Below are 26575 nucleotides of genomic sequence, written 5' to 3'. Positions count from 1 at the left end.
TACCCAGAGGCACCAACCAAACTAGGCACTCCAGTTACTGGATGAACATCCTGGCAGAAACAAATGAAGTCTCCAACTGCGCCATTAAAACAGAAAGGGCAGGAAAAAAGGCAGAGAGGCGAGGAAAGCGCAGAGGCCAAGCAACTTCCCAAAGGAAACAACACCGCTCAAGTGACAGAATAACCACCCGCGGGCCCAATTCTTCCTCGCCCCGCACCTTGCCTTTCAACTTGCAGCCATGCCTCCGCACTCCCTCACTGCTGCTCTGGCACCATTCTTCTTTCCACAGAGTCACTGCAATGCGTGGACACACCTACCGCCCTTTCAATTTAAGCACCCCAAAATTAAAGACTTTAACCCTTCCCACCACACACGGAACAGTTTCCCACCTCCCTGAACATACAGCACTGATGCAGATGTGCACATGGCCCTTACTACACATGTGCTCTGGCTGTCGTTAACCCTCCCCTCTCTAAAGCGTCTCAGCAGGCCCTGGATTATGAACCTGCAACACTGGGTCAGCTGCTTTTCCTAACCAGTAGCTTCAGTTCGGCTACTTTGCCCTGGGGACCAACAGCACTTTAGGAGATCTCCTGCCTTACCCCATCTCACGCGCCAGTTACAACTGGCTGTTTCAAAGCCTCCTCTTACTGCCACCTGTTACGGAGACCAGATCCCCCGGTTCAACTCCGAAACGGTGCTGCTGTGTGCGTTTCCACGGGGCGGGGAGGAAACACCGATCACCATGCCCGCAGCACCTGTGCAGCAGCAGTGCCGGGGACGTGCTGTTCGCGGCTCCAAGTCCCCACCTCAGCAACTGCAGCAGCGTCACCCCGAGCTCCCACCGCGCCCGCCCGGCGCCGCTGGCCCCAGGGCCTAGTCTGGGCCTTGCGCCGGCAGGCCCCGGTGCTGCGGTGGGGTGGGGTCTCACAGGAAATACGCTGCTGCGGGCAGGGGGAACGCCTCCACTGCTGGCGTCGCAGGTTCTAGCTTACAGCAGCGACTGCCAAGCACGCAGCGCCGTAGCACAGCCAGCCGCCACCCGAACAACCGGTCAGCGTTACCCCGCGCTGGGGCGCCGCCAGCGCTGGCCCCGCCGGTCCCTCACGTTTCCGCCAGGGGACGGTGGAAGGGGAGGAGCAAACTGGAGCACGCCAGACCCGAGCGCCGGCTCGCCTCCCGCCGCCTCCTCCGGTACGTTCCCGGCGATTAATGAGCAGAGCCGCGAATTAATACTCTCGGCGCGGCCCCCGGGCGCTGCCGGTACCGGTTACTGGTCGGGGGGCAGCCGTCCCGCCCGCCCGGCGCGCCGCGGTCCCGGCCGCGCAGCCCCCTGCCCTCCATCCCAGGCGGGGGCGATGGAGAGCCACGCGGCCGCTCTGCCCTCCGCCGCGGCGCCCGCCTCTCTGGTTTCACCAGGCCCCGGAAGCGGCAGCGGGGCGATGGCGGCAGCGGGCCCGGCGGCAAGGCCGGCGGCGGCGGAGCTGCAGCCGGAGAAGAACGGCGGGGAGCCGGAGGGCGGCTTCGGGCAGCTGCTGGAGGAAGCGGATGCGAGGGAGGACGCCGGCTACGTGCCCTACAGGTACGGCCGCGACAGCGCAGCCCTCGACCGGCCGGGATGGGGCTGCGGCGGCGCGGAGCCTCGCTCTCGCCACGGCCGTGGCAGCCGCCCCCGCTGCTGGGGCGGCGGGAGGAGAGGGCCGGCTACTGTCCGTGCAGGGCCGGCCCCGCGGGCGGAGGAGGGGGAGGAGAGGCTGAGCGGGACGGCGGCGGGCAGGGCAGGGCCGGGCCGGGCCGGGCCGGGGCGGCGGGCAGGGCTGCGGCGGCGGCGGGCAGGGCAGGGCAGGGCAGGGCAGGGCAGGGCTGGATGGTGATTTGAAGAATCGGTCCCCAATATTCGAGCGAGCGAGGTGATCTTTATTCGGCAGCGCTGGGTGCGTGGGGGATCGCTCCACCAAAGGCATGCACACCGAGGGAACCTTTCAGCCCCCTCTTTATACAAGTCACTCGTGTCTATTCATTAACTTTCCGGGAACACCTTAACATCTCTCACACCTGGACGATTGGCACATTCCATTCAAGGGCCTAGTATATCTTCACGTTAACAACGTGAACATATCTCGTGCCTGCGCGATGGCCTGGAGGAGTTGTCTCTACGCAGACTCTGTTCCTTAGCGGCCATGTTCGAAGCCTCCATCTTCGCCGCGTTGCATGTACAACAGGAATCTAAGACTTAGCAGTCTGTGCATCCGTCATGTGGCAGTAAGGGTCCTTGGACATCTCCCGACTTTAACTAAACATAGTTGCGTCATCCTTGAGATAAGCGGTACAGCATGCACTGTTCAGGCGGCGGTGCCGGCGGCTGGAGCGGGAAGCCTCGGCAGCCGCTCGGCGCTGCGAGCGCCGCGATCCGCTCCTACCCGAGGCACCGCGGGGCAGCTGGGGCCGTCCTCCGCCAGGCGACCTTGTGACTGAATTTTCATGTGGTCGCCTGTGTCGGTGCCTCCTTTCCTCGAGTTCGCGCTGGTCTGTGCTACAGGCAATAATACAGTGGCAATAATGGGGACCGGTGGGAACAGGGGTGTGTTACTGGACGTAGATCTCTGCATGTAGCTTTGCATTTTTTGCTTCTTGGAAGCACTGAAAAGACAAAAACATGTGTTTACAGGGTCAGGAAGGAATGGGCGGATATTGAACCTATCCCTCAGAACGACGGGCCAAATCCTGTTGTTCAGATCATCTACAGTAAAAAATGTAAGTTTTAAATACATTCTGCTTTGAAAACCAAAGGCGGTTGAATTGGTATCGGTCCTTGGTGGTGTGAAAGCGAAACTTCATGTTTTGGGTAATATGTTTTCTAGAGGAGTACACTGGAAAAATCAATATTCATCCTGTTACGGTGGTTGTGTGTGCTGTTTTCACCAAGCATCTCTAAAGCTGAATCTTCATCTGAGATGTGAATAGCCAAGGTTTTATTTTAAAATCATATGGCTTAAGAGGCAATACAGCAGATTGGCTGGTTCACATAATAAGGCATTTCTAGCCCACAAGTGGAAGACAGACAGACATATGAAGGTCCTGCATCTGGGGAAGTAATGTGAGTAAGCAGCAAGGCGTTTTTCTGATGGCTTTGCATATGGTTTGGATGGTGTATTTTTAAGAAATTTTGGTAGGCTTTGGGTATGCTGGTATCGTTTAGAACTTTCCACCCATAGTGCTGTCAGACCAATCTGTAGCTGTCATTTGAACATTTATAAAGTCCACAAAATAGGAAGTAGTATCAAAGGATTATTAACCTTACACGCTAATCAGGCAGTTGTCTTATGGCCTTCAATAAGATGCTGTTATCTATTTAGTTCAAGACGTCTATGATTACTTCCGGGCGGTTCTGCAGCGGGATGAGAGAAGCGAAAGAGCTTTCAAGTTAACAGCAGATGCCATTGAGTTAAATGCTGCAAACTACACAGCATGGTAACTGATAATCTTGGGATTATTTCTGTTGTCGTTTGATTGCTGACCTCTTACGTGTTTTATAATTTTGTTAGTCTGATCAGCGTATGACTAGTTGAGTTTATGCAGAGGACTAGTGTAGACTTCCAGTGAGCTTCTGAAGAAAGTCTTTGTTCAGTATTTTCCATGTCTTATTTTGATTTAGTGGTTTTCTTTCATTTGGCTTAGAGGATATTATCGATCAAGGTCACGATTAGGCACAAAAAGAACTTTGATGTTTAACATTAGGTTGCTTACCTGATGACGCAGCCTTGGCAAAATGCTGAAGATGGCCTCTGTTGACTCCAAGAAGAGGCATAAAAGCATGATAGCTGCCGTTTCCTGCGAAATAACTGCATACTTACTAAATGGTGCATTTTAGGTTAGTGTTCATTTAGATAATGAATAAACAGTGAATTTCTGATGTTCAGAGCAGGGCCCTGTAACATGTTTATGCCAACAACTACCTCTTTGTATGTCTTTATTTGACTAACTTGCATGGGGTCAGAAAGTTTACATTTCTTTAGCGCATAATTCATGGTTTCCGTGATGATAAGTACTCCTGTGGCTTGGCAGAGGTTCATTTGAAACAGGATCGCTGTGAACTTAGATAACATGCTGGTTTAACCAGCTGTATTCCAGTTCTCCCCTGTTTGATAATTGAATGGCCTTCAGCAGACCTGGATATGTGGTTTAGTTTTTTGCAGTCTTTTTAACTCATTATTTGTTAGAAAAACCGTGAACAAAGGTTATTCTGTGTTCCTCTCTGTGAATTTTAGGAGAGCCCTGTTGCAGTGTCTGAATGCTTGACTTTTGCACAGGCATTTCCGGAGAGTCCTCCTGCGGTCTTTGGGAAAGGATCTTCATGAGGAACTGAAGTACATTACAGCTATCATTGAAGATCAGCCAAAGAACTACCAAGTCTGGTAAAATCATGTTTTACTCTCAGTTCTTAACACTTTTGCGGGTAACTTTTGCTTTGTAAATTGGCTAGAGTAATTTGTGATCATTGATGCTAAAAGTTATTGAAAGTTGCTGCCTGCATCTACTGCAGTGGCGGTAGCGGAGGAGTTACATGGAGTTGCATCAGCATCACTGCCAAAGGCCTCTTTAGCAGTTTGTTCTAAAAGTGATTATGACATGCAAAAAAGGCCTTGTTTTCATTTCGATTTTTAAGCTGTCAAAATAAGCCTGACAGACCAAAAAAATGACTGATGAAAAGGCAAACAAAAAGACAAATAGAAAAAACTATTTTTTTCTTTTATTGGCTCTTGGGGTTTGCTTACCTGTTGTTTTTTGGGGGGAATAGGAAAAGCAGCAGGGTTGTTATTGCTAGAGAAATAACATAGTAGTAGAAAATTTTACTCTGCTGAAGGCTTTGGCCAGGAGTGTTAAAAGTGGGAATGTTACTTCAAGTAAACATCACTTGTCTAAAAGGAGGTGACTGGCCAATGTGTATGCGTAGTTAGAATTTGTTATAGGATAGGTATGCGTCAAATATATCTCAGGCACAAGTGAAATGTTTCGGTATGTTTGATTTGAAGTGTTTAACTAGTGTTTTGTTCCTGAGTAGTACGGTTGTTGCGTGCTGTTTGAATACAGACCACACATCATAAAAATTTTTATAGACTATTCTAAAAATAGTTTTCTCCTCTTGTCCTTAGGCATCACAGACGGATGTTGGTGGAGTGGCTGCAGGATCCATCCGAAGAGCTTGAGTTCGTAGCTGACATTCTTAAGCAAGATGCCAAAAATTACCATGCATGGCAACACAGACAGTGGGTTATTCGGGTATCGTATCCAACATTGTATTCAGAATTACTGAGACTCACTAAAGAACCTGCTCAGGCTGTAGAGTTTGGTTTCTTAAATACAATCGGAATTCCATTTGGCACTTTGTTTCTTAAGGCTGAGGGGGGAAAACCAGTTGTATTTTAATGTGTGGTAGAGGTTAGCTATAAACTTGCCTTTTAAGAAGCAAGTTCAAAAAGGTCTTTTCTTGTTTGCTTGCTGTTCCGTGTGTGAATTTAATGAAGAGCTAATACCCTTGTGTGCAGCTGAGTAGCGTATCGTGTTCCTCGTTCACCCATCCTTAATTTATTTCTTTTAAAAAGTCTCTGTATCTAACGTTCAGAGACCTCAGGAGCAAGGAGAATATATAAAACTTTGGATTGTGACATTGTCTCTTCCTTCCCTTGCCACAGGAGTTCAAATTATGGGACAATGAACTAGAATATGTAGACCAGCTTTTGAGGGAAGATGTGAGAAACAACTCGGTTTGGAACCAACGACACTTCGTAATTTTCAGCACCATCGGCTATGATGACCCAGTAGTCCTAGACACAGAAGTCCAGTTAGTAATGCTTTTCATGCTCGCATTCAGCATTCTCCATTATATGGAAGCAAAGGAATATTTTGACAGTCCCTGTGGGCTTGTCTTTCCTGGTTTTATTGCGGTTTCTGGGCTCACTCTCGTGGATGGCAGATCAAGTGTTGGTGCATATATAGCTTGCTTCAGTACTACTGACTTGTTGAGCAGTACAGAAGCAAGCTATGCTTACCCTGGGCAAGGCGTTCTCGTGAGTCTGTGTTCCGACCCAGTTTATTGTGCAAACAAAACTTTTGGCTTTTTGTAGTCAGCTAGCTGTAGTGGAACAACCTGCAGATGTGTGGCACTGGAAACGTCGTGAGCTGTGCTGTTCAGTAGTGTCTTACGTCCTACCCCTAGAAAGCTTGGAAGGAGAGGCACTCTGTGTTGTGATAAACTGCTGTTTCAGTACTACAGTAGCCACAATGATTTAAAGATAAGATGGGCGTGGCTTGTAGGAAGAGGAATTGCCTTTTGTGAGGAGTTTGATACAGCTGGAAAAAGAAAGGAGCTTTCAGGGGTTTGTGGTCAGTGCAACAACAAATGTCTCTGTGAGTTGGCCAGTTTGGAGGACAGTGAGCTTTGGAAACTGTTTCAGAGCTGCACGTTTGTAACTGAAGACAAACTGGGCTTCTAGACATTTATTTTAGAGCTGATGGTGGTAAAGGAATCTTCCTGGTATGGTTTTCTTATCTCAGACCGCTGGCCAGGATTGATGGTTAGGAGAAGCTGTTTGTCTAAAGCGAAGGAGCAATGAGGAGAAGTTCCTGCAATTATTTGGAGTTACTCTTCAGAAGAAATACTGGGTCTCTGAATAGGTCCATTGGTACGTTGTTCGTAGAGGATCCCAACCCTCATCGCCTTCTGTGGTTGTCTTTGCAAACTGCTCTAAGTTGTACTTCTCTTCCAGTCTATAACTTCTCTGCAGATTAATAAATCTGAGCTATTTCTATGACTTAGGCTCGGATATTTACAGCTTTTTCTCTCCAGAGGTTGCATCTAAACATCCTCCCTTGATCTGTTTATACATGGTGCTGTGTTCAAGTTAATTAGATACCATCTAAAGAATCAGACTGTCTAAGGTTAAGACTTCAGGGATGTCATTATAGAACTGTAGCTGGGCTGCTTGTTGCTTGATAAACTCGGTCTTGGCCATAGTGACTGCAGAAAGTTAAAAAAGGTTGAGAGTTGTGGGTTTGTGGGGGTTTTTTTCTTCAGTATTGCTTATAGAACTTTTTGTCAGTATTTGTTGTCTCTGAAAATCAGGTGAATGATTACGCTGGTGAAGGGCAGAAGGTAAAGTCTGTTTTGTGAAGATGAAATGTGGCTTTGCAAAAGTATGGCAGATGTCTCTTGTTGCTTTGCTTTCAGAGGAGTTGCCTAATTGTTACTTTCAAAGAGCTGCTGCAGAAGGCTGCGTGAGCTGAAAGCTCAAGCTTTGCCTTTCTGCAGTTTGCTCAAATACAGCCTCGTGAAAAAGGTTTTGCAAATAGGTACAGAACATTTTGAATAGGTACATAGTTGAGATGATCTGGCACTCATATGAACATAGCTCAACCTGGGCTTCAGTTACTCTAGCCCTTTTCAGCCCCTTGCCATTTCTGAGCATTAAGGCACAAGTTATTCCTTTAGCATACCAGGACAGTGTATCGTGTTTTTTCTTAGTGCAATTGCTCATAATTTCAAGAACTGTTTCATTATTGTATAAAATGCAGCAAATGGAAGACTTCAGAGTCTAAAACAGTTCTGTCAGTGTCTGTTGGTCTGGGACTGGCGGTGATTGTATTGCAAGGCATTTTTGATCTGTGACCCAGATGAGATGATCTGCAAAAAGTCTCTGAATCAGAGTAGAGGATGTGTTTGGGAGTGTCTGAGCACATGCCAGTAATTTCTGACTGCATTGTTAGTGGCTGCGTTCCTGACCTATTGTCTTTTTCTCACAGATACACTCTTGAGATGATCACGGCAGTGCCACATAATGAGAGCGCTTGGAACTATTTAAAAGGGTGAGGTATTCTTCTCTGTGGGGCAAAGAGAGTATCTGTAGAAAGTGTCTTACGCCTAGCTCTTAACTAGAAAGAGCTCGTTGCTGTTCATTCTAGTGTTGTGGGCTTAAGCAGGGAGGCGAAAGCTTGCTCAAAGGCTTAATACATCAACCTAATTTCTCTGTAACTGTCCGCTAAGTTTCTGGCCCTGTAGTTCTTGTGGGAGATTGCAAGTGCTTCGCATGCTTTTAAAAACTTGGCCTGTGATGTTACTGGGTTCAAGAGCCTAGAGTAGGAAGCAGTGAGCATGCTTTCAGTCTTGGTTTCTGCTCAGTTGAGCATGCCTGTATTTAGCCTACTGCCACATTAAGCTGTATTACTGCTGCATGCTGCTTACTTTCTGCCTTACTTGAGTTTGCACCCTTGTTTCAAAACTGATCTCTAAATAAAGGAGTCATAACCAAAATTGAATTCTTCACACCGTATTTCCCAGCATTACGTTTCAAGCCTATTAACCTCTGTTCTAGGATTCTACAGGATCGTGGTCTTTCTGAGTATCCAAATCTGTTAGAGCAGCTGTTGAATTTGCAGCCTAGCCACAGTTCACCCTATCTGATTGCCTTTCTTGTGGACATATATGAAGATATGCTTGAGAACCAGTGTGATAACAAGGAAGAAACACTAAACAAGGCATTGGAGGTACGTTTTGAGAGGTTGGGTTTGCTTCTCAGGAATGCTATCTGTTGCTCTCTTGGTTTATATCCCGACAAAATGAGATTGATTTTCATAACTAGAGCAGGTTATTTGTCAATCTCAGGAGCTCTGTGGGGAGTTGAACTTGAAAGCCAGATAATCCCAAGAGTCTCATGAACTTTTCTGTAAATAGTAATTTGCCAGTTACAAAATCACTGTAAGTTTTCTTCACCTGGTGGCGAAGGAAGGTTCCTAACACTGCCTGCGGAAGAAAGGAGATACTTGAACAATCAAGGAGGTTCTGATGCTAACTTTGTAGTCCAAAATCACTTACCTGCAGGCTAGTGAATCTTGCCTCAAGTATCTGTATCTAAACTCCCTTTGCACTTCTTAGGTCTTTCCAAGAAAGCTGGCAGAATTAGCTTAAAGGCTAGTAGGCACTGGGGACATTGTGAGGAATGTCAGGCACCATTTCCTACAGAGCATAAATGACTCGTAGCAATGTTGTGTATTCCCTGACCTGCACATTTGGGGAGATCCGTGTGGTTTGCAGTGTAGTTTTTACATTACTTTTTTACTTTTTTACTTTTACTTTTCATTCACTGTGGAACAGACTGGAACACAGTGTAAGTAGAGCTGCCGTTCTCACATGGAGTCTGTATTCCAAAGTTTGTCAACACTTTTCCTTTGTTGTGTTCTACAACCAGAGTATAAATAAGTGCAGTTGTACCTCACAGCTTGGTGTCCCTTTATACTGTCTCTCTGAGTTTGACTTCTTCATCTATTTAGGCATGGAATCTCCTGTTTCGCAACTCTCATTCACTGACCAGGGCAATGCCCTCTGCATTATCAAAGGGAATTGACTAGAAGACTTGCACAGTGTTCATAGCATATACCTTTTACACAGCACATCCTGTGAGTGGGGTTGACTTCTGTGCCTCGCTGCTTACCCAAGTCGAAATACAACAAATCAGAATGTGTAGAAATAGCGTGCGGCACCAGCTTTAACATGTCGTGAGAGAAGGTTACTGACTTGCATGGAGAATCCTTTTGGGACAGTATGCTGAGGGAAAAACCATAAACAAAATACCTCCTGTCAGTCCACTGGCAGTACTGGAGATTTAAGAGCAGGATGTTCCCCCGCTGTTTTGAATGAAGTGGTTTACAGCTACTGGACCACTGAAAGACAGTCAGGTTTGTCAGGAAGTCCCAAGTACGCTGTAGTGTACTGCAGGCTGAATAGCCTGGGATAGATGACAAGTGGTGGGCACAGAAAGGAGTCATGGGGAAGCAGTTGCAACTGAAGTAGGACTGGGGAGGTTTGTGCAGTGTCAGACTGGTTGACTATCAATTGGAATTGATACCGGTTTGAGGTCACTGGACAGTTGCAACTGGTGAATAAAACAAGTGTTGCTAAGAAAGGTGTTTTAATACTAGCTTAGTCCTATATTGCCTGTGTTTTTATAAAGATAATTAAGAATTCCATCAGCTTTTGGTGTAACACTCCAATGTCTCAATTGTCTTTCGTAGTTGTGTGAAATTCTAGCTAAAGAAAAAGACACCATCCGGAAGGAATACTGGAGATATATTGGAAGGTCCCTTAAGGACAAGCACGGCTCAGGCACTGAACAGAGCATGCTGACAGACAAACAGCAGTAACTGAACTTGGAAGAAAACTGCTCACCACCTGCTGACTGATGCCTGGCCAGCCCCCAAGGAATGATCAGCAGGTGCCGGCCAACCCCCAGTCCCCAGTTTGTATACTGAGCGTGACATCCCATGGTATGGAATACCTCTTTGGCTAGCTCAGGTCAGCTGTCCTAGCTGTGCCCCCTCCCAGTTTCTTGTGTCCCTCCAGCCCTCTGGCTGGCAAGGCCTGAGAAACTGTGAAGTCCTGGAATTAACATAAACATTACCCAGCAACAATTAAAAACCATCAGTGTTCTGTCGACATTGTTCTCGCATCGTAGCCAAAACACAACACTTTACTACTTACTAAGAAGAAAATTAACCTTATCCCAGCCAAAACCAGGACAGTATCCACCCCTTATTCCATACCATTTATGTCATGCAGCATTTTCCAATACGTAACCACATCTCCTGCCTTTTAATATAAATACACGGATATCATTCCCTTAGTCTGTGGACCATCCTTCTGAAGTCCGCTGCGTTCATTTAGTCCGTGACATTGGGCTTCATCTGTTACAACAGTCTGTCCAGGTGGGAAAGATGGTGTGAGTTGTTGGATTGTTGTGTCTTGGAGGCAGTTCTAATTCTATTAGAGCTGCCCTGATCTGGTTTCACCAAAGTCATTCTTCATTGGTGTGGCAGTTGAAAAGGACTCGGGTTCAAATCCAAAGTGGTAGAGATGGCACCACAAGGCACTCAGTGTACTAATAGGCATATAGAAATGACAATATACAATACTGTGTAACAATTAACATCACACAACTTAATTAATTGGCTGTTTTCACCCAAAATCAAATCCCCTTGAGGCACACATCAAACTTCCCCATCCTTCCGTATTACCTAGTAAGTGCTCCCGGGTCCATTAGCAAAAGCGGTCCCACAAGTGTGTTTGCCTTTGCCTGAGGCAGGAATGACCCAGACTGTGTTCCCAGACATAATGTTAAGGTGGACTACTGGAACTGTGTCCCTTTCTACAGCATGTAGAAGCTTTGGTTGGGCGGGTCCAGCTTGTCTGATAGGTCCTGTGGTGTTGACTAACCAGGTGGCCTTTGCTGAGTGTGTATGCCAGTGTTTGAAAGTTCCACCACCCTTTGCTTTCAGTGTAGTCTTTTAACAGTCCGTTACATCACTCAGTTTTCCCAGAGGCTGGTGCATGGTAGGGAATATGATACACACGCTCGATGCCATGCTCTTTGGCCCAGGTGTTTACGAGACTGTTTCAGAACAGTCTCTGTTGTCTGATTCTGTTCTGTTCTGCTCTTTCTGGGGTGCCGTGTCATCACAAGACCTGCCTTTCAAGGCCCAGGATAGCGCCTTTTCAACCTGTGGCATGGGGCACAGGGTATGTTTCCAGCCATCTGGTGGTTGCTTCCACCATTGTAAACACAGGGCGTTTGTCTGGGTGAGTCTGGGGGAGTGCAATATAGTCAGTCTGCCAGGCCTCCCCGTACTGTTATTTCAGCCATCATCCTCCATACCACAGAGGCTTTTAACTGCTTGGCTTGCTTAATTGCAGCACATGTGTCACATTTGTGGATTACCTGTGCAGTAGCGTCCGTGGTTAAGTCCACCCCTCGATCCTGGGCCCACCTATATTTTGCATCTCTTCTTTGATGGCCTGAGGTGTCATGGGTCCACCGAGCTATAAGTAACTCACCCTTACGTTGCCAGTCCATATCCACCTGAGCCACTTCAGTCTCAGCTTCTTGATCTACCTGCTGGTTGTTTCGGTGTTCTTCAGTGGCCTAGCTCTTGGGTACGCGAGCATTTACGTGACGTACTTTTACAACCAGGTTCTACCCCCCTCCCCGAGCAGCAATATCTTGCTGCAGTGTGGCAGCCCAGATGGGTTCACCTCTCTGTTGCCAATTACTTCGCTTCCATTGCTGCAGCCGCCCCCACAGGGCATTTGCCACCATCCATGAGTCAGGATAGAGTTAAAGCATCAGCCACCTTCCTCATTCAGCAACCTCTAAAGCCAGCTGGGTAGCTTTCACCTCTGCAAACTGACTTGATTCCCCTTCAGCAGATTCTGCATCATGTCACAGGGGTCTCCATACAGCCGCCTTCCACCTCTGTTGCTTTCCTACCAATACCACAGGACCCATCGGTAAATAAGGCATACTTCTTTGCGGTCAGGCAGTTCATGGTACGATGGGGCTTCTTCAGCACGTGTCACCTTTTCTTCTGGTGACATCCTGAAGTCTTTGCCTTTTGGCCAGTCCATAAGAATTTCCAAGATTCCTGGATGATTGGGATTGCCTATCTGAGCTCGTTGTGTAATCGGCGTGACCCACTTACTCCACCTAGCAGCAGTTGCATGATGTGTAGAGGAGGCCCTCCCTTGAAACCTCCATCCCAGCACTGGTAACCGGGGCGCCAGAAGGAGCTGTGCTTCACTACTGATCATTTCCAAGGCAACTCGAACCCCTTCATAAGCTGCCAGTATCTCTTTTTCAGTTGGAGTCTGGTGGGCATCAGATCCTCTCTATCACCGACGCCAAAAGCCCAAGGACTGACCTTGAGTGTCCCCTGGTGCTTTCTGCTAGGTGCTCCAGGCAGGGCCATTCTCCCCGGCTGTGGTGTAGAGCACATTCTTTACATCTTGCGCAGTCCAAACTGGCACAAGGCCTTGCTCGAACTATCTCTCGTTTAATTTATTCAGAGGCTTGTTGCTCAGGGCCCCATTTAAAATAGTTTTCCTTTCACATCACGCGATAAAGAGGGTTTACAATCGTACTGTAACTTGGTATGTTCATTCTCCAAAAGCCCAAAACGCCTAAGAAAGCGTGAGTTTCTTTCTTACTAGTTGGTGGAGACATCCCTGCTGTTTTGTTGATCGCATCTGTTGGGATCTCACAACATACATCCTGCCATTTCGTCTCTAAAAACTGGATCTCCTGTGCAGGTCCTTTGACTTTACTTTGTTTTATGGCAAAACGAGCTTTCAGATGGATTTGGGTGATTTTCTCCCCTTTCTCGAAAAGTTCTTCTGCTGTATTGCCCCGTACGATGATGTCATCAATGTCTTGCAGGTGTTTTGGACCTTCACCCCGTTCCAGTGCAGCCTGGATCAGTCCATGGCAGATGGTAGGGATGTGTTTCCAGTTTCCGCCCCTGGGGCAGTCGATTCCAGATGCATTGGACACCTTTCAAGTGAAGGCAAACTGTGGCCTGCACTCTGCAGCCAAAGGGATTGAGAAAAGTGCATTTGCAGTATCAGTGGCGGCGTACAACTTGGCTGCCTTTGATTCCAGTTCATGTTGAAGTTCTAGCATGTCTGGCACGGCAGCACTCAGTGGCGGCACTAACTTCATTCAGGCCACGATAGTCCATTGTTAGTCTCCATTCTCCATTAGGTTGTCACAGTGGCCGTATGGGGGGCTATTAAAGGGTGAATGGGTTCTGCTGAGATCGCTCCTTAGTTCTCTGGTTGGCGAACCAGCTCCTGGGTGGGAATCGGTGAGTCTCGGTTGGTGCGGTATTGCCCCCGGTGCACCGTGGTAGAGGCGATCAGCGCCTGCTGTTCCTCAGCTTTCGGTAATCCCCACCACAGAAGGTTCTTCTGAAAGACCAGGCAAGGTAGAAAGCTGCTCGATTTCCTCTGTTTCCAGAGCAGCTATACCACAAGCCCACTGATACCCTTTCGGATCCTTGAAACACCCTCTCCTAAGAGAGTCTATGCCAAGGATACGAGGAGCTTCTGGGCCAGTCCCGATGGGATGTTTTTGTCACTCCTTCCCAGTTCAGCCTCCAATACAGTTAGCTGTTGAGATCCCCCTGTCACTCCAGAAATACTGGTTGGCTCGGCTCCTTCATAGCTTGATGGCGTTAAAGTACACTGTGCACCTGTATCTACTAAAGCTTTATGTTCCTGTGGGTCTGATGTGCCTGGCCGGCAGATCCACATGGTCTGGTAAACGCAGCTATCCGTGTCCTCCGCCTGGCTGCAGGCAGGGTCGCTGTAATCCTGCTTGTAGGATTCTCCACCAGGGTGGCAAGTGGTGCGAAGCGGATGTAGCGTGGAGTAGTTCTGGTCACTTATGTCTTGGCAGAATGGATTAGAATTCCTTTTCACAGGATTGTGGGTAAAGCCAGCTGTATCAGTCTGTCTGGAAAGCTGCCCTCTGGAGACTGGAGCAGCAACCTTCTTGGAAGACTCTTTATTTATGATTATTTTTCCTTGTAATTAATGCGCCTGTGCCTCCAGGACTGAGGTGGCTTTTCCATCCCACCTCCTCATGTTCTCTCCGTGGTCCCACAGGTAAAACCACAGGGTACCCTGTGGTATCTCCTGTGTTCTCCCTCCCAAACAGAAGGGCATCTCTGGTTGATGGCTGAGATGCAGGTCCATACAGGTGAGGAACAGGATATCCTCATCAAGTTGCTGGACCGGTCTCTCCACAGCTGAGGTGATGGAGGTAGAGCCGCTATCTTCATAACTTCATCCACCGTTGGTGCATCGTCTTTTCAACTCATTGTTGCCAGTGAGTTGGCACATGATGATGGTCTGCTCTGTACCAGTTTCTGTCACATGGGCTGCGTGCATAAGGACTTTGCCAGGATCCATGGGTGACCATGGATCATCCTGGTTATAAGAACTCATGTCTTTCACAGCTAATTCCCTTGAGTGTCCGGTTCTCTGTTGCGGTCCGCTTGCCTGCGTGACGTGTGGTACCCTCCTTGTAGGGGTACCTTAACATTTGACAGGAGTCCCTTCCAGAGGCTGAGGGCTTGCATTCCTTTTGCATGCCCTGTCAACGTCTCCTTCTTTAGAAAGTGATCCCAGCTGCTTGGCTTCCCTATCCTCCACTTCTATAGTATTAGCCCTGTTATTCTAGCATCGAAGTAACCAGGCGATAAGGTGTTCACCTGATTGACAGGCATAATCTTTCTGCATTATCCCACTGTTCATTCAGAAACAGAAATCGGGAGGTTAACTGTTGTTCTGTTCGCTGCGTTCATCCTGATCCTGTGATGGCCCTGCTTCATCCTCCCCCTTTACAAAATGAGCTGCTTTCCGTTTCCATTTCTTCTTCATATATAGAATCTATACTTCTCCTTCAGTATAGGCGCCACTGATACTGACACTGCCGCGGGAGCCAGAGCAACCACGCGGGAGCTGGAGTAGCCATGAGGTTAGTAGTTAGAATTAGTTGCTTAAATCTCCACCAGGTCCAGGAGGTGCAAACCCCGTTCAGTGTTCCTAGCCAGCAGGGTCACGACCCGCGCTGTGGTGCATCCGACGGACCAAAGATACTCAGAATTGCCAGAAACCCTAAATTTTTCAGTAATTGGCCCCGGGGGGAAGGAGGAGGCTGGGATCCCGCCCATAGGCCGGCTCCCAGGAAAAGGGAAGCCAGAGGTGCAGTTGCTGGCATTTGCCGCCAGGGGCCGCCCGACCCACAGGGGCGACACCACCGCCGAGTGCGCAGGGCACGGTGTTACGGCCCACGAGTCCATCGCATGTAAACCAACGCTGCATAGTACTACACTGGGATGACTTTAGCCCAAGTCTCAAGGAGGACAAACAGCACAACACGTACTGCACGTAAATGAAAGCAGCACTAAGTAGGGCCATCAACTAGTTTAAAATCCGGTGTAGTATTCCCCTAGTAAAGAGGTATTGCAATGAAAGAGTGCAGTGGTAATAGTCTCGGGTCACTGCTGCTGCTGCTGGTAGCCAGGTGCAGTCAAGACATGCATTAAGGCTTAATTACAGAAATGCACCAGTAAAGGGTTAATTTCCTGAAATAAATACATAAAGCTATACCTGCAATTTATAAGGCACAAAACCAATTTCTCATGCCTCGGTTTACCCACTTGTGGTTCCTAACACGGTCACATCAGATGCAGCAGTAATGACTGCAGGTAACTTAGCTACTAAAGTAACCTACTTCTGGTTAGTGCAGGCAGGTGCTGCAGTTGTTGCTTTATGTGGGAGCAGCTACACAACACTGACAGCACATACTATTATTGTATGCAACTATCACCAAGTGTAATTTTGTAATAAAACCAACTTAAAGCATTTGAAATTTTTTAGTGTGTTTCTTTGGGTCTTTAATGTGCATAGTCTGTTCTTCTCAGATGCTAATTGAGATAAAATACCCCTTTTTAGGGACAATAGATTCTGTCGCATTGAGGTGTCTTGCACTGGAATATTCTCATCCCAGAAACTTTCCGGGCACTTGATGAATTTAGGAGCCTTGAATTCCTATCTGCACAGTTAGGAAAAATGCTTTGAGGACCCTAGAAGATCCGCTTATTTTTTTCTTGGAGTTCTGTTTCCGACAGCTGAAAATCTGAATTTTTTTTTTTTTCTTCACCCTTTGTAACCAGACCAAACTGAAGTCATAGGACAGAACAGATTATAACTAACTGGTAATGTTACGTATCTTCATTGAACTGGAAGGGAAGGAATGGGTTTATTGGGGACCTTTTTGCGTTAAATGTCTTAACCCTGTGGCTCCTGTAGGGTTTTTGTATCTTTTTCCATGCATATATTCAGCCAAAAAGTATTTTTGCTCCCCTTTGTGAAAGAGAGAAGACATCTTCAGTACAGAACTGCAAAGGGTGCGTGTGCCTGTACAAGAAAACTGCTGCATCTGCCCTGATTTCAGTCGATGGCTATTGTAAACTGGGTTCTTAGCATAGAGTGCTTGTGTGATAGGAAATATTTTCTTGGAGATAATCATAAAGGGAATAAATACTAGTATTTATGTCATAATATGAACAGTCTGTCTGATACTAAACATTAAAATCTGCTGCTGTAATTAAACTGTAGTGGAGATTATTTTAGACACTTGAAATACATTAATGCAATGCATTCTTTAAATCTAGAACAACTCATGGGGAATGGAATTAATAAATGAAAGCTGCGTAATTTTTCCATGTTTTTTCCACTTCCCCAGCAGTAGAGAAAACACGTGACCACGACCACTTAAAATGGACATGAAGTTCAGACTCTTGGAGATTTGTTATCTGCTTTTTTTTTAAACCACATTTGACGCTCCAGCATAGAACAAAAAGTATACATTTCTACCCCCACGAATTGTTCCTGTTTGAAACTACACTAAATACGGGGTACTGGATGTTCAAGGTCTTCAGGACAAAGTAATATATTTGCCGCAGCCAGTCAAGAAAGCTCAGAGAGAGAAAACAGACAAATGCAATCCTTAAAATAAATGTCACCAATGAAGAGGGAAGAGAGTTGCGCCTCTGCATATAGTGTTATTGAGTTCCTGTATCTTTCGTAAACAAAATTGAGACGGTACGTGGAATAAGGCTGAGTATTCTTTATAGACACTGGCATGAATTTCAGTGAAAATAACTCATCCCAAGGTGAGATGATGAACAGTGTCCACTGGGACAGCGTATTTTGGGACGTGATCTTAGTCACTTGTGGTCTGAGGAAATACCAAGATTTACCCCTGTTGTGGTTCTGTGTCAAGAACGGTGGGCTCTTCTGACAAGACTCAGACTATTTTCTCATGATGTGGCCAACTTGCAGCCTTCTCGTTCTTGAAAATGTCTAGATGTAGAGAGTCATCTACTGACAAGGTTAATAGCGCTTTATACTGGTTATACAAGCACAGTGATACTTGCAAAGGTATTGGCACTTCTGAGTTTACCAGTGAAGTAATAACCAGATATGTACTCTAGCAGAAAAATATCTTCTGTAAAACAGATGTCTGACCAAACAAATCATGCAAATCCTAAGAAAACATGCTGGAGACTAAAGTTCGGGGGGGGGGGGGGGCGGGGGTTGGGGGGAGGGAAACAAGATGGTCATTATGTTTTAACAGAAATTTTCAGGTTTTCTTTCAAATGTTTATGCTTGCTGTCATCTGGATAGCAAAGAAGCTCTAAGCTCTACAGTTCTCTTCAAAAGGCACCTCAGTTCTGTGATAGTCAGCCACACTCAGCAATACGGTGCTGTCAGAGCTGGGAAGACAGGCTGCCCAGCTAGTTTGCAACTGCGGCTACCAAGATTTTCATTTTAAAATGTGTCTGAGACAGAATCTTTCTCATGGAGGTGGGAGCCTGACAAAATGTATGAGCTACAGAGAGAAGAATCTTACCGTAAGTGTTAGATGACTTTAAGCTGTAAACACTACCTACCTATCACCAGTGGAAACACCTGACAATTTGTCATAAGGGCTCATCTCTACAAGGAAACTTACTGTTGTTACTGATTGTGTGTTAGCAATGTGACTCGTGTACAATTTTATTACTGAAGAGCTGTGCCTAAAGGGGAAAATGTGCTGGCACAACTGTCCCTTGTAAATCAGTATAATTGAAACATTCAGTGGAGTACGGAGCATGGGAAATAATTTCCTATGACTGCTTTCGTCAGAGGCTGATGTACTTGCCTTGGTATAGCTGTGTCTGTGTCTGCCTAAGCTGTTACTGACTTCTATCTTACTGTCTCCGCAACTCAGCTGACAAACAGCATGCAAGTCCTTCCTAATCTACGCAGTGCAAAACCACCTCGGCGAGCACAGAATGCTTCTGTCTGTTGCTGTCGGTGCTGAGGCAGATTAGGAGCATGCTGCTTAGCTGGACCTTCTGTGGGAGCAGTATCCTCCAGCAGGGAAGCAGCAAGGTTTTTAATCACTCACACCACACAAAACATTTCTGTTCGAGTGCTAGCAGGCAATTCATGCAGTCCAGTGGTGACAAGGAGCTTAAGGAGATACGGGCCCCTACAAGAGCACAAAATGCCTTAAAGCCAGCAAAGGGGTAAGGGAACAACATTAAGTGATGGTGTGGAGTCGTCCCTCGTGGGGTCAAACAAAGGCTTTGCAAGTGCTGGTGGACTTACCTATATGCAAGTTCAAAATAGGCAGGGGAGACACTGCAGCTGTGGTTTTCTTGCCCTGTGCACGTGAATAGGGAGAGAATTTCTTTATGAACACCTTGAGACACGTCTCAGATGTTACCCCAGATATGGCATGGTGGATGCAATAATATCAACAATGCTCCTGAGTCTAGCTCATGCCCTTTTCTGAACACCAGTGCCTTATGCGTGTTCCTGACATTGTGGGATAAGGTGTGTGCTTTGCACTTTCTATTCCAAGTCTGGGTTTAGTCAGTGATTACCCCTGTGTCTTTTGGGTTGGCAGCATGTTTCCCTAGTGTATCTTCTGCTTAAGGCAGATTGAGTTGGAAAACTTGGGTAAGATGATGTTTGGCTGAGTTCTGGCAAGCCTGTTAATTTGGCAGTACAGCATTTTACTTCTGGTTCATAGAAGTCAAATATCTTTCAGTATTTAGTTTTTCCTTTAAATAACCATCTCTATTAAATATCTCCAAGTGAAAACACTTTCTCTCCCTTTAAGGCTGTAAGGTCAAGCTTTTGGCACAATATATTCTAACAGCAAAGGATAAAAAAATTACACTTGAATGTAAAAACTACATTATTTTTGTCCCATAACAGGTCCTTTCCAGAATCCTTGGCAGTCTGACTGTTCTGTGCAATTCTGGACATGAATAACACTGCCATTTTAAAGTACTCTGTGTATGTTTACATGAGTACACTCGGTATGGGTGCCTACTCAACACAGGTGCAAAGTGCATGAAGTCTGATGCAGAGACTAGAAATCTCTGAAGTAGGCAATAATGTGTTTTTCTCCACAATATCTTACCTAATGCTTAAGTGCTCAACTCACAGTATAAAACTGCCAGTTATTTTGTCTGTTCTTCCTTTCTCTGCTCTTAGCATCCTTTCATCTTAATGCACCATTTGGTTTAAAAACATACACTCTTCGGACACAAGATAATGAAAATTAGGATCCTGTTCCTGGATGAGAAGCGATGCTGTTGGCACTGCTGAGAGAAGGACATGTACAAGTTCCGGGCCTCCCTGTGCCCACTCTGAAAATAATACCTTAACTCTGCAGCCAGGGCAGGCCCTGAATTTGCTTAAAAGGAAAAACAAATATGTGTTTTTTTTAAAAAATGTAGCATGTAAAGAGGCTCACAAGTGTGTGCATGTGAAGGGTCAGGACAAAGCTACCAAAATCAAGGGCGTATGCAGTTATTTAGGTTTCTGTAAGTACTTTGCATGAAGAGCTAATAATAGAAGCCTCACCAAATTCAGCTAGGAAACCCACCTCAGGATGTCTAGATGTCCTTGGGGCTAGGACTCTGTGCTCCATTACATGTGTCACCCATCGCTGTTCCTCAAGAAGCCATGGGATGTTAAGTCTACCTAAAATTTCAGCCTTGGGGAATTAAAATCGCTGTGTCATTTTCCTGCTGCTGTGCAGCAGGGGAAGTGGATGTGGATCACTAGATGTGCAAAATTCACCCCAAGTTCCCTGACACTGGCTACCTGGGCAAGCAGAGTTGTCATTAGGACAACTCTTTCTCCATGCAACATCACTAATTTCACACCTGCTGATTAAGCATGGAAGAGCAGCTGCTTGGTAAGTCAATACGTAGCACCACAGAGGGTTCAAACACAAGTATCCCGGGAGGGGTTAAATTGTCATGTTCATTAACAGCTGTTGGTGTTAACGGGAAAGCAATTGTTCATTAACTAAAATGATGTCTCCTCTGACCCTGTTGAGTCCTGGTGTTCTAAAATAACTGTGTGACTACACCCCTCTCCTTGGAAGCACGGGTTTTGAGGCCAGTTTACACCTTTTGGAGACATGTCTCCAATCAGAGTACTACACTCATGCACCTTCACAAGTTGGGCAGTTTCGGTCCCCTAAAGCCAGGCGTGTTACGGTAAGTTTCTCTGGTCCCTCTGTAATGAAGTGCCAGCCATTGCAGACTATTTCTGTAAAGATGGGTTGAAGGACTCCTGCTTCTTGGAAGTTAGGGGAGGACTAAGGCCTAACTGGGGAAATCCAGCGTGCTGTTGCAGGTCCAAAAGAGGTTGCATTGCTCATCAGGAAGCAGGACTGAGGACTTCAGTGAAGAAGGGGAAAGATGGAACTCTTCCTTATCCACTGGGTTTTTTAGCTTTCACGGTGTTTTGCTACATGCTGGATGTTGCTGTGTGAAAATCCTAACTCCTGGCAACAGGAGTAGGTGCAAATTCCAGCTTTGTCATAAAAAAAAAAAAAAAGTTGGGAGAAAGATAAGACTTTATTTCTCAATGTAGAGGAGTAAAGGTTGAAAATGTGGGTATTCTGAAAGCTCAGAAAGCAGAAAGACACACACAAAAATGCTTAATAAACTGTTATTTTATAACTCATCTCTTTCAGAGACATGCCTCATGTAGTTCAGGCTGGGTTTCTATGAAAATCAGTTGGATATCATTGTATTGTCCCCATGTGTGTGCACCTGCCAGCTTTCCCCCCATCCTAATCCCACTCACAAATTTCCAAAAACCTGACAAAACGGGACAGGTCCCAAAACTACTGCCAGCCAAGGTACTACCTCTGTGGTGCTGGCAGCCAAAGGGAAAAAAAAAAGATCCTCTTTCTGTCTCCACCACAATGTGAGTTCATATCTTCCCATCAACCGTCAGAAAAGCCTTTTAGTAAAACCTCACACAAAACTATGCTGGGAGAGTTCTGCTCTGCACAGGACAGTTTTTGAAGGTTTTGTGTGGGCATGAAAGTGCGCAGCTGCCAGCTGAGCGCTTTTCACGTCAGGTGGGATCTTTTATAAACCCCTCATATCTTCTGTGCCTCCTGCATTATAGCTAAAATGGGGCACCAGGAGGGGAAGGGGCTGAACTCTGTGCACAACTGTGTTGGCAAGATCTACTCAAGGCACACCCTGGAGCAGAACAGTATCTCTAATACCACATGTCCTACCCTGCACACGGCAAAAAGTAAGACTCCGATGACCCACTGAACGCTCCCCTACAGCCTACCCTGTGGAAAAAAGTTGTAGCGATCATTCCATTTTCAGGTATTCCTCCAGAAGGGGAACTGCCCACGCCATGGGTATGCTGTACCAGCCGCCCCAGGATATTGCGCTGTGTCACGGCTTCATTCTTGCACTTGCGGTGCCCAACACTCGGTACTTTTAACCAGCGGGCCGATGCGCTCCGTGCTTGGGATGGGCCACACAAGGCTCCGTCCTGTCCCAGCTCTGCTGGCAAAGGTGAGTTCACAGCGCTCTCCCACCTCGGCCAGGCCGAGCGGACGCCTTGTGGGCTGGAGGGAAGAAGCATAAATCACCGCTCCCGCCTGTCCTGCGGAAGCAGCAGCTCCCCTCAAGTCCTGCCGAACTTCCCACCAGCTCTCCCCGCCGCCTCTCCTGCCAGCCCCGCTCGCTGCATCCCTGCGGGCTCAGCATCCCAGCCGGGGCTGCGCCTGCCCCCCACGCCGCCCCTCCCGCCCCGCCGGCCCCGGCCGGGCACCCCGCTGTACTCACCCCGCCGAACTCCTCCCGCCTCGCCGCCGTCCCGCCCCGGCTGGGTTTGAGGGGCTTTGGGGTAGTTCTTGGCTTGTTTTTTTACTTTCGGTTGGTGCACCCACCCGGTGCGGGGCGGGCGGCGGGGCGGGGGCTGGGCGAGCGCGAAGCGGGGCCCCGCGGCGGGGCGGCGCGGACCTGCGGCTCCCTCCGCCCACCGCGCTGCCAGCCGGGGGCGGGGGGAGCGGCTCTTTCGGGGGCCCTCAGGGCCCTGAACACGGAACGCAGAGGGCTAATCGGCCTGGGAGCGCCATCGCCTCCACCCCGCCCGACTGCTCCTGCTGCGCGTCTCGCGCTGCATGACCCCTCTGTCACACACACACACACACACGAAATAAACCCGGCATTCTCTGGGGCCTGTCGCTGTCAGCGTAACTGTTCTTCCTGCGGTTTTATGGTTTTCGCATCGGTGCCGTTATCTTAGCTGGTGCTACCCTGACAAGGGCTTCCACTGCATCGAGCCAGGGGGCTGTCAAAAAAAGAAATGAGTCATGGCAGCCAGGAAGACCCCCTAGCGCCTGGAGAGCCGGCTCCGGCTGCCGGGAGGAAGCGCATCCTTCATCCCTCGGGCGCGGAGCTGCGGCGGGCATCCCGTCCGAGACCAGAGACCATGCCTCGCTCCCTGCCTTGCCGAGGCACCTCCGCAGGGCAGTGCGCAGCGATCAGGAAACAGTCCTGTCAGCCAGCCCGGCGCTTCCAGAGGTTGGGCCCTCTTTATGCAGGTTTTGACGTTTGCTATCAGTGGTGAAGGGTACTGACTCTGAAAGGGTGGTGCTGCTGGCTGACAGCAGAGCCAATATTCTTCCACCCAGTACAGACGCAAGAACCAAAGGTTTGTATTTATAACGCGCGTATGTCATTCAGAGACAACTGTATCAACACAGAGATATTTGATACCTCCACGGTTCTTCACATGTACTTGTATTTACACACAATCACTGGAAAGCACCAGATCTGCTGCTTCTAACCCAGATGCGGTGGGCAGGGGGGTGCAAGGTGGTGCTCACCCGGGGGAGCGGAGGGAGGAAGAATCCCAGAGGAGGCAGAGGGAACACCCGATGTGCCTCAGTTGAAACGCATGAGTGATAGAAATCACGAAGACGTTGTGCACACAACTCATCTCCTTACTCTACAGCAGGTCATGCCTGCAGCCTTCCTGAGAGGCTCAGCAGGGTACCCACTAGACAGCCTGAATCCAGTCCTCTGCGGCAGTTTAAGTGACCCCTGCCATGCTGGCTCTGTGCCCTTTCCTCCATAGCTACGCTTGCCTGCAGCCCATTTGGAGCAGTGCCCACCTATTGCTGCACATACTGCACCACAGAGCTCCGATTTCTCCCTGAGCTACCAGGCTCCTCCCAAGGCACAAACTAGTAACTGACACTGCAGTGCTGGGACATGACGGATTTATTTATCCTCCGCTCTTTGTGCTTCATCACAGGTCTCATCCGAATTGTTGCCTCTTCTCAAAGGTCCCAGCTGCTGGAGACAGTTTTAAGTAGAAGCTTGGTGTGGGGTGTTAATATTCTCTGTGAAGTGTCGTCACAGATACTAGACCTGTAACATGAACACTTTCCACTGATTACGAACCAGCCGTATGTTGTCAAGCAGATCCGGGCTAAGGCAAGAATCCTGCCTTTGCAGGCCTGACTAAGGCTTTCAGTGTGCCTTGAGGCTGAGAGGACTGACGCTGGCATGCCACAACGAGAGCGTAGTTCAGTAAATTGAATGGAGTGGTTGGAGGCAGATCAGAAGCCTGGTACAGCTTATGGGAGGATATGCTGTGATCCCAAATGGGTTTTTTGGTCTGGTCCGTCATTTTAAAACTCAGTTACACTCATGGGTTTCAAGCTTCCCGAGTTGGCAGACTCCCAAGTTGCTCTCATTAATGACACGACTTGTTTGGAATATGCTTCAGCTTCCTCAGATAGCTTGCTTTTTCTCAGTTACCATTCCTCAAGCCTTTAGAAGGAGTCCACAGACCCAACAACACACAGGTTCAGACAGAATGCAGAACCTAGTCCCGAGGGCAGAGGGATAGCTTTCCTATCTGCTGCACTACCCATGCCGTCAGCAAGCTATTCTTGGACCAGCTCCATCCAGTGGTGGGCATCGCAGAAGCCCACTGTTGTTTCTTGTCCTGCTATGCCACTCTGAGGAAATAAGCCGATACCGCAGGGTCTGGCTTGCCTGTAACGCATGTTAAATAGCTGGTAAAGATGATAAGCAATGGCGATGGCAGGTCATTCGTTACATGTTAGTTCTGGGCAAAACTTGACCAAAAGGTCCAAATCGTTGCTCAAACAGCAGAGCTGATAAACCAGATTTCTTCAAGACCTGTGTCTCAAGTGCCCTTTGCCCCTGGAGAGCTTTCGGTATCTAATGAACTCGCAATGCAACCTTTGACTCTGCAGGTCAGCAACAGTGACTTTCTCATCTGCTCTGCCTCTTACAAAACAGTATTTACTCTTTTGAGGCTTCTGTCATTCGTATGTGCACATTTTTAATACACCTTGTTTCTTATTAGGCCCATCTTGGTTCTTTCTCTTTTTTTTTTTAGAATGTTCTGCATTTTCTAACTTTTTTCTTTCACCTAGGTACTGCTGGATATCCTCTCTGCCTCTAGGTACGTCTTTCTCCATTTCGTTTCTGTTCTATTCATAGTCTTACAGCCCAAAGCAACCTTCCACTAGGTTGTTCTGGGTTTTCCCCTCCATTATGATGTTACTGTAGTCTCTATTACTGTAATACCCAGAGGCACCAACCAAACTAGGCACTCCAGTTACTGGATGAACATCCTGGCAGAAACAAATGAAGTCTCCAACTGCGCCATTAAAACAGAAAGGGCAGGAAAAAAGGCAGAGAGGCGAGGAAAGCGCAGAGGCCAAGCAACTTCCCAAAGGAAACAACACCGCTCAAGTGACAGAATAACCACCCGCGGGCCCAATTCTTCCTCGCCCCGCACCTTGCCTTTCAACTTGCAGCCATGCCTCCGCACTCCCTCACTGCTGCTCTGGCACCATTCTTCTTTCCACAGAGTCACTGCAATGCGTGGACACACCTACCGCCCTTTCAATTTAAGCACCCCAAAATTAAAGACTTTAACCCTTCCCACCACACACGGAACAGTTTCCCACCTCCCTGAACATACAGCACTGATGCAGATGTGCACATGGCCCTTACTACACATGTGCTCTGGCTGTCGTTAACCCTCCCCTCTCTAAAGCGTCTCAGCAGGCCCTGGATTATGAACCTGCAACACTGGGTCAGCTGCTTTTCCTAACCAGTAGCTTCAGTTCGGCTACTTTGCCCTGGGGACCAACAGCACTTTAGGAGATCTCCTGCCTTACCCCATCTCACGCGCCAGTTACAACTGGCTGTTTCAAAGCCTCCTCTTACTGCCACCTGTTACGGAGACCAGATCCCCCGGTTCAACTCCGAAACGGTGCTGCTGTGTGCGTTTCCACGGGGCGGGGAGGAAACACCGATCACCATGCCCGCAGCACCTGCGCAGCAGCAGTGCCGGGGACGTGCTGTTCGCGGCTCCAAGTCCCCACCTCAGCAACTGCAGCAGCGTCACCCCGAGCTCCCACCGCGCCCGCCCGGCGCCGCTGGCCCCAGGGCCTAGTCTGGGCCTTGCGCCGGCAGGCCCCGGTGCTGCGGTGGGGTGGGGTCTCACAGGAAATACGCTGCTGCGGGCAGGGGGAACGCCTCCACTGCTGGCGTCGCAGGTTCTAGCTTACAGCAGCGACTGCCAAGCACGCAGCGCCGTAGCACAGCCAGCCGCCACCCGAACAACCGGTCAGCGTTACCCCGCGCTGGGGCGCCGCCAGCGCTGGCCCCGCCGGTCCCTCACGTTTCCGCCAGGGGACGGTGGAAGGGGAGGAGCAAACTGGAGCACGCCAGACCCGGGCGCCGGCTCGCCTCCCGCCGCCTCCTCCGGTACGTTCCCGGCGATTAATGAGCAGAGCCG

General features: G+C 48.2%; 1 protein-coding gene across 2 annotated transcripts; it reads left to right on the top strand.

Moving 5' to 3' along the window:
• Nucleotides 1–1235: 1235 nt before the first annotated feature.
• LOC130142647 (protein farnesyltransferase/geranylgeranyltransferase type-1 subunit alpha-like) lies at nucleotides 1236–20174 on the top strand. Of its 2 annotated transcripts, XR_008819474.1 has the most exons (10): nucleotides 1236–1582; nucleotides 2669–2754; nucleotides 3357–3471; nucleotides 4311–4415; nucleotides 5154–5280; nucleotides 5694–5842; nucleotides 7801–7863; nucleotides 8370–8541; nucleotides 17139–18306; nucleotides 19946–20174. XR_008819474.1 is itself a non-coding variant. In XM_056324943.1 (9 exons), exons 1-9 carry the CDS (start codon nucleotides 1359–1361, stop codon nucleotides 10192–10194), a joined length of 1170 nt encoding a protein of 389 aa, XP_056180918.1. In that variant the 5' UTR covers nucleotides 1253–1358; the 3' UTR covers nucleotides 10195–16252. The 2 variants fall into 2 exon arrangements, 1 of the variants encoding a protein (XP_056180918.1); XM_056324943.1 differs by lacking the exons at nucleotides 17139–18306; nucleotides 19946–20174 and adding an exon at nucleotides 10066–16252 and having other exon boundaries at nucleotides 1253–1582.
• Nucleotides 20175–26575: the final 6401 nt, after the last annotated feature.

Source organism: Falco biarmicus, chromosome Z (genome assembly GCF_023638135.1).
Source record: "Falco biarmicus isolate bFalBia1 chromosome Z, bFalBia1.pri, whole genome shotgun sequence".
Classification (NCBI taxonomy): domain Eukaryota; kingdom Metazoa; phylum Chordata; class Aves; order Falconiformes; family Falconidae; genus Falco; species Falco biarmicus.
Note: the sequence above shows the minus strand (reverse complement) of the source record. Positions and strands in the feature narration are given on the sequence as shown.

Coding starts and splice junctions, on each gene's coding strand:
- LOC130142647 (XM_056324943.1), top strand. CDS start 1,359: ATGGAGAGCCACGCGGCCGCTCTGCCCTCCGCCGCGGCGCCCGCCTCT. Junction 5,843..7,800: donor GTCCTAGACACAGAAGTCCA/GTTAGTAATGCT, acceptor TTTTTCTCACAG/ATACACTCTTGAGATGATCA. Junction 7,864..8,369: donor GCTTGGAACTATTTAAAAGG/GTGAGGTATTCT, acceptor CCTCTGTTCTAG/GATTCTACAGGATCGTGGTC.